This window comes from Vigna radiata, chromosome 1, assembly GCF_000741045.1.
Source record: "Vigna radiata var. radiata cultivar VC1973A chromosome 1, Vradiata_ver6, whole genome shotgun sequence".
NCBI classification, from domain to species: Eukaryota; Viridiplantae; Streptophyta; class Magnoliopsida; order Fabales; family Fabaceae; genus Vigna; species Vigna radiata.
In genome coordinates, this window is record NC_028351.1 from 36058444 (window position 1) to 36066498 (window position 8055).

Below are 8055 nucleotides of genomic sequence, written 5' to 3' on the forward strand. Positions count from 1 at the left end.
AAATCAAGTAAACAACAAATTACTTATTAGTTTATAACGTAAAAAGTACTTAAAAATCATTTTAAATATCAAAACATTTTTGTATTAGTTAAACTAATTCATTATAAATCGCTAAATAAATTGGTAAGTTCTTTTATTTGTGTTACAAAACAGTCTCAAAGTCAATTGTTTCCATATGACAATTCAACTGTATATTTTTAGGACAATGATATTTTAACAACTTTTTTATAACAGGACACGTGTCACAATTCTATTGGTCTGTTTGACTTTATTCTAAAAAAATATTTGAAACGGACCAATCACAAACTGTCACGTATACATTGTCAAAAAATTGTTAAAAAAAAGTTGTTAAAGAGACTTTTTCCATAATAACTTGACTTACTTTCTTCTCTATGATATTATTATTTAGTTTTTTCAAACCTCTAATCAATCACAAGTTACCAAGGAAGTAGAACTAAACTCTCTTTGGAGTATAGGCAAATAAATGAGAAACATCAGTGATTTTATTCTTTAACATTTTTTGTTTATTCTGATAATACAGAATTACTGATAAATATTTTACACTTTTTTATAACTATTTTATTACTGTATATCAAATAAATATAAAAGTATCTGATATTATTATTGTTCTCTAAATCAATGAGAAACATTATTTTATTCTTTTAACATTTTTTCGTTTATTTTGATAATACATAATTACTGATAGAAAAAAGTCTCTTTAACAACTATTTTTTGACAACTTTTTGATAACGCATACACGACAGTTTGTGATTGATCCATTTCAAATATCCTTTTAGAATAAATTCAAACAGACTAATAAAATAGTGACACGTTTCCTGTTGTCAAAAAGTTATTAAAAAAGAGTTGTTAAAATATAATTGTCCTTACTTACTGATAAGACAGCCTCTTATTTTCTTTATGCTTGCAACGTTACTTGGAACACTTCACATGAGGAGATGCAAGTGCAAGAAGAGGTAGTTTTCTATGAACAGTCAATCCAGTAGTTTCAGACAAGCAAAATGTCTGGTCCCCCAGCACTCCAGCAGGCACAGTCCAATCAAACTGGTGCACAGTGTTTGCAAGAACCAGTTCATTGACAACCATGGCAAAACCTATTCCTGGACAACCCCTTCTTCCTGCTCCAAATGGAATCAAATGGAAATCATGCCCTTTGATATCTATTGAACTCTTCAAGAATCTCTCTGGTTGAAACTGAAGAGGTTCATCCCAATAGGAAGGGTCTGTAGAAATTGCCCAAGCATTGACCAATACCTGTGTCCCAACTGCAATATCATAACCCATCACTTTGGTATCTTGCATGGATTCCCTTGGAATCAGTATAGGAGATGGTGGATGCAATCTCAGAATCTCTTTGATCACTGCTTTCAAGTATGGCATCTCATTCAAATCCTCCTCAGTTACATGAGTCTTTGCCCTAGCCACACTTCTCACCTCATCTTGCAGTTTCTGCATCACATTTGGATGTCTCAACAGCTCTGTCATAGCCCATTCTAACACAGCAAGGGTGGTATCAGTTCCTGCACCAAACATATCCTGAAATCAAACAATCAAACATCAATCTATGATTCCTAATTAATGGTATTATTGTGTTCTTTGGAACCTCAAAATCTGATTTTGTACTATAAGAAACTATTCTGTATTCTTTTAACTAAACTTATTCGATGTTAGTATAAATCACTTCCTTTCACGTTCTATTTTTGGTTGTAGTAAATCAGTTCTTATAATTTTTTATGTATATTTGTCTCAAATAGAAAATATTATTGAATATCTTAATGTAATAATAATATATAAAAATAAATACTTTCTTAAATTGATAATAGGTTTAAACCTCTTTTTGGTTCCTAAGTTATAAGCGGATATTCACTTTAGTTCCAGTTTTTTAAAATGTAAATCTTTAGTTCCTAAGTTATAAAAAAATGTATCAAATGAGTCATTTTTTGACTTGAAATACTGTTTTGGTTGTTTCTTAACAACTCCTACATCTTTAGATTGCTCTGATTTGTTTCTTAATAATAACAGTATTTTAGATTGCTCTTTGTACTTTGACCATGAACATAAAAAATGACTCATTTGATACATTTTTTATAACTTAAGAACCAAAGATTTAAATTTTTAAAAACGGGAACTAAACTGTACATCTCCTCCTAACTTAGGAACCAAAAAGAGTTTTAAACCTTGATAATAGAAATAAATACTAGCTGTATAAATCACTTCCTTTTATGTTCTATTTTTGTTTGTAATAAATTAACTCCCTATAATTATTTTATGTATATTTCTGCCAACTGAGTTTTCAAGCTATTTGATTTTGTGTAAGGAATAATGATAAGGTGAATTAATTTACACTTTTATACACATTTTAAAGATAAAGAATGAATTTTTTATTTTAAAAAAATTAAAATCAAATAAATATAAAAAAATTATTTCTGCGACTTAGTCTCTCTCCTACTCATTGAGTCCAGCTTATCCTCATTGATCAATGCACAACTTTTGTTGGATAAGCTTTTCATAAACAGATAACACAGTACAGTTCTTTAGTTTTGTGGCTGAAACTCAACCAGATAATGCAGTAGGTATGCAGTCCAAAACAAAGAAATAAAACATGTAGCTTTGGTAAGAAAAGATTCCTATTTTTGGGTAGTATATTTTTATTTTGCAGTTAATTTTAAAATTCAAAAATATCATTAATTGATTTGTATTGTTTACTGGTTGAGTATCCATCTAATATTTAATTATACATATTTATTGTAAAGTTGAAATAGAAACAAAATATAAAAAAAATTAAATAACTTATAAATATCTTATATATGACCAACTTTTATTTCTTTTAATATCTAACTCTTTTTTACTTCAAATTAGGTATCTATAAATTAAAGAAATATTTAAGGCTTTGCTGTTTATGCGTATTAGATCTATTATATATGTATATGTTATGTTGAAGGATTTCTTTGATGTTTTATTTTTTTTCTACTAACACGATAATCACCATATAATAAAAATTATATCAATTTTATTGTGATAAAAAATAAAGTTTAAAAACCAAAATAAAAATATTTTAGAGATCATTTAAATGAGTTATAAAATTATTAATGAAATATAAATAAATATTTTTTGAGTGACTAAAATCCAAAATTTATAAATTTCAAGTATCCAATTTTAAAAGAATCAGATATTATTAAAAAAAACGTCCTATTAAAGATCTAAAATTTATCTAAACCAATAATTTTTTTTATTAAAATTAATAGAATTCATTACATTTTTTATTTTTTTTAAAAAAAAAACTTTCCACCACACTTAAAAAGATAAGGTGGGGAAAGGGAATATATAATAATTAAAAATAAAGTCAGTCCGACAATCTATCTTGCATTTTATTCATACTCAATTAATTATTATTTTGGTTAGATTTTTTTTTTTTTTTTAATTTAATCATATTATTTATCATACCTATACTTTTTCTTCTGTTTCTCTCACTTTTCTGAGAATGTATTGTTATAGAAAACTTCTGTAGAATTTAACACTACAATTAATATATTCAAATTTGTATCCTTCATCATCTCTCATCTTCATAGTGTGAAAAATGTGTAATAAGGAGTATAATTATAATAATAATAATAATAGCAAAACATACGATACATAAGAACTAAAACACAAATCATGATAGATAGATACTCTTACCATGATCAAAGCCTTCATGATAGTCCTATCAACCTGAAAATCTGTCGTGGAGCTTGTTTTCTGAATCTCCAGCAAGATATCCACAAAATCATTCTGCATATCGCCACCATTAACAACATCACCATCATGATTTCTCATAAGAACATGCTCATCGACAACCTCATCCAAAAATTCATCTAGCTGTTTAGCTACTCTCTTTGCCCTACCATACATTCCATTAACTCTTCCAACCCAATCAAGCCAAGGTATGTAATCCCCTATAACAGAAGCCCCCAAAAACTCTTCCAACTTGCTCATTGGCTCCCTAAGCACACTCCCTTCATATCTTCTTCCTATAACACTCCTACACACTATATCATTCGTCACATCAGAGAACAAATCAGTTAAGTTCACTGCTTTCTGAGAACTACAATTCTCCATAACTTTCTCTACCATTATCATAACTTCCTCTTCCCTCACTCTACGAAAGCACTGAACTTTTTTCCCACTCAGCAGATGCAAAACACAGATACTCTTCACCTGCCTCCAGTAGTGCCCATATGGAGCAGATGCCACATCTCTCGAACCATACCAGAAGATATCAAACATCTTACGATGTGGTCTGTTACAGAAAACGTGGTCTTGGTTTTTCAGAATCTCACGTGCTGCTTCCGCGTTTGAGACCACAAGAACTGGCACCTTCCCGAAGTGGAGCACCATCATAGGGCCATAGGTTTGGGCAAAGGATTGGAGAGTGTGGTGAGTGAGGTTGCCAAGTTGGTGGAGATTTCCTATTAGTGGAAGCTTTGGTGGAGATGGTGGTAAGTTTTTTGCTGATTTTGAGTTGAGTTTGGATAGAAGATTGAATATGGTGGGAAAGGCTAGTGAGATGAAGAAAGCTAGCATGGGAATGATGAACCACGAGGAGATGGTTCCATTCAGAAAGTTCGTCATTGGCTTCTGCTTCAAGATTGTGATCGCTCGTGGATTTTGTAATAATGTGGTGGTAATGTGTCGGTCTGTTTATGTATATAAGATGTTCACAATGGTTGGTTCTTTCGTGACAGAACTTTCACAGAAAAAGTCATATGATGTGAAGTTGAATAAAGAAACTGGGGACCATTTGGGACCATAAGATTGATTTTCTGGTTCTTCCATCTTCTCAATCAGATATGTAACCCATCTTCTCAAGGTAACCCGTCAATATTTTTCTCTTAAATGTTGGAAATCTTATAACTAATAATAAGGTTAATTTAAACGATATATGCAAAGTGTAACAATACAATATATACTTTTACATTCATTTAATACATCTTTATATTCATTTGATACATAATATAAAGGAAAATGATATTTCAACACCAATTTTTTGACATCATTTTGACATTGCACACATATCAAAATGTGGTTGGATGATTTCAAATTAAAAGAAAAACTTTAGTTTTTCTCTTCCAAACATGTCCTTGCCTCAGCTTTTTTTAATTTGAAATCGTCCAAACACATTTTGACACATGTGCAATGTCAAAATGGTGTCAAAAAATGATGTTGAAATATCATTTTCCAAGGATAAAATAATCATAAAAGTGCAAACTTTTGTATTTTTTAAGAAAGAAAAAAGTAAAAGGTAAGTAAGAGTAGTATCAAATAAATGTAAAAAATTTAGGTGTGTCAAATAATCATTTTTCTATATAAAAATCTTATTTTATAAGTTGGTTTTATAGGATCGAATTAAACCTAAATTTTATTTCTTAACATGATATCGGAACAGTTTATCCTAGTGATATGTGTTATTTATTGAATACATTGTTCTACTAGATATATCATATTGTTGTTAAATCATCTATTAATGTCTAATCTCAGATTTAAAATGTATACTTTAGGACGTGTTGAAAGTTTCATATCAATAAAGTCAATTTAAAAATATAATAAATACAAATTTCACGTTATAAAAATACTTTTAAAATTAAATTAGGTCTAAAGTCTATTTTTTAATATTAAAAGAATAATTATTTGTTAATAATTTTGTATAATTTAATGGTAGTTGTTTCGGATGTAGGACCCAAGACATAACTTTGAACCAATCGATCTCCCTTCACGCTTGAACGGGTGCGACCTGCACGTTAGCACTCCGACGCTCAAGTCAGCAGGGTCACTCTAATATTTAAGACGAGAAGTAATTAGATCAAAAGTGTCTTACCTGGCCAACTATTCCAGTATTTATAGGCCTAACTCATAACTTTGGACTGGGAATTTTTCGCAACCGTCGACCCATAATTCCTGATATCTCACCCACTAAACGTAACTATCGCACGTGTCTCCGAGATTATCGCCTCCATAATCTACCTGCTAATGCATGATGTGTAGCTTGTGATGTCTCTGCTTCGTATCCTGACCACTCTCTCCCCGATCCGTTTCTCTCTCTACCCGATCCGTTTTTCTCTCTACCTGATCCGTCCTTACACCTCACCGATCTCATACATCATAGTAGTCAATGAGGAAAAGGTTATACACATGCAACTTTACTAAACTAAATTAATATTATTGTATCGGGTCTTGATCATGTCCTCAATTATTATATATATAAACCAATAGTACTAATTTAATTTTCATTTAGACTTATATATCTTACCCTACATACTATACGTAACCCACCTTTTATAATTTAATTTTCATTTACGCTACATACTAATTTTATTTATTTACTGAGATATAAAATGTAGTGAAACAGTTGTAAGAAAACATGCAACGTGAACGGCCTCGTGTAACACATTTGTAGTCGCGTAACATTCACGTAGTCTCGTAAAACACATGTAGTGTACTATTGATTAGATCTATCAAAATCCATTAAAGGTTGGTCATAAATCTAATATGTAATGAATGAGAAAAATTTGAATTCGATTCGACCTGGTGGATAAATAAATTGGTTCGTTGATTTATTTAAATACAATTTTTTTAAAATAAAAAAAATACAAACTTTTTATAATTCAAATCTAAACAAATTTCACTCTTCTTTAATTAAGGGTTAGTCATTCTGATAGTTCCTATTTTCGGTGATTTTTTTCAATTAGGTCCCTCATTTTTTCTTTTTCTCAATTGAGTCCCTATTTTTGAAAAATTGAAGCAATTAGGTCACTGTCGTTAGTTTCCTACTAACACTGTTAAAAAGGGTGACACATGTCAGCTCGTGATTTTTTTGAATTTTTTAAATATATTTTTAATTATTTTTATTTTTATTTTTAATTAATTAATATATTTTTTTTAAAAATTGCCACATGTCAAGTTGACATTGAGCCACGTGACAATGACAATGTGAGGTGGCACTGATAGTGCCACGTGTCACTATCAGACCACGTGTCATTAGATTTGTCTCAATTTGGTCTCTATATTTTTGATTTGTCTCAATTTGGTCCCTTTATTCTTATTTTGTCTTAATTTAATCCTATTTTTTTAAAAAACTAAACAATTTTGTTTCTCTCCAAGTTCAAACAAAATTTTATTTGTATATAAATCTTTACAAAGAAATTTATACAAATTAATTTTTTTTATTAGAAAAATAAAAAAATAACAAACTAACATATGACACATTTTTATTTATATAATAGTAAAGAAATCATTTAACCTAAATAATATGAATGAGCAACCTATAAAGTTAACATCTCAATAATAAATATTATTGTGAAGGTAATCTACACAAGTATAGTCTCAATACTTCCTCAACAATTCATAAAAAGTTTCTAGAGTTAAATATTTCGATTTGAAATACATCATTACTAATAATTTGCTTAACAGAAACAATTTTAAAGACAAAAATTTGGAAAATGTACATACCGTATTTTATTTGGGAAGGAACAAATTTTTCTAAATTTTTAAAAAAATTAGGACTAAATTAAGACAAAATAAAAATACAAGGACCAAATTGGAACAAAATAAAAATACAGGGACCAAATTGAAACAAACGCAATGACACGTGGTTTGACAGTGACACGTGGCACTGTTAGTGTCACCTCACACTGTCATTGCTACGTGGCACAATGTCAACTTGACACGTGGCAAATTTTATTTTTAAAAGAAAAAAAATAAAAAATAAAAATAAAAATAATTAAAAATATATTTAAAAAATTTAAAAAAATCACGAGCTGGCACGTGTCACCCTTTTTAACGGTGTTAGTACGGAACTAACGATAGTGACCTAATTGCTTCAATTTTTCAAAAATAGGGACCCAATTGAGAAAAAGAAAAAATGAGGGACCTAATTGAAAAAAGTTACCGAAAATAACGACTATCAGAATGATTAAACCTTTAATTAATTTTGAAAATAGGAAACTTAAATAAATTTTTCAAACAAAAATAAATAAATATATTTTTTATAAAAATAAAATTTAA

General features: G+C 29.3%; 1 protein-coding gene across 1 annotated transcript; it reads right to left on the reverse strand.

The window, feature by feature from the left end:
- Positions 1 to 805: 805 nt before the first annotated feature.
- LOC106761880 (cytochrome P450 71A6) lies at positions 806 to 4771 on the reverse strand. Its single transcript, XM_014645510.2, has 2 exons — positions 3694 to 4771; positions 806 to 1554 (listed from the first exon to the last, which is right to left on the reverse strand). The coding sequence occupies exons 1-2, from the start codon at positions 4624 to 4626 to the stop codon at positions 931 to 933; spliced, it is 1557 nt and encodes a 518-aa protein (XP_014500996.1). The 5' UTR covers positions 4627 to 4771; the 3' UTR covers positions 806 to 930.
- Positions 4772 to 8055: the final 3284 nt, after the last annotated feature.

Excerpts from the sequence above, each read along its gene's own strand:
- LOC106761880 (XM_014645510.2), bottom strand. The coding sequence starts at position 4,626 with ATGACGAACTTTCTGAATGGAACCATCTCCTCGTGGTTCATCATTCCC. Across the intron at positions 1,555-3,693 it reads TCATGAAGGCTTTGATCATG|GATATGTTTGGTGCAGGAAC; the intron begins GTAAGAGTATCT and ends GTTTGATTTCAG.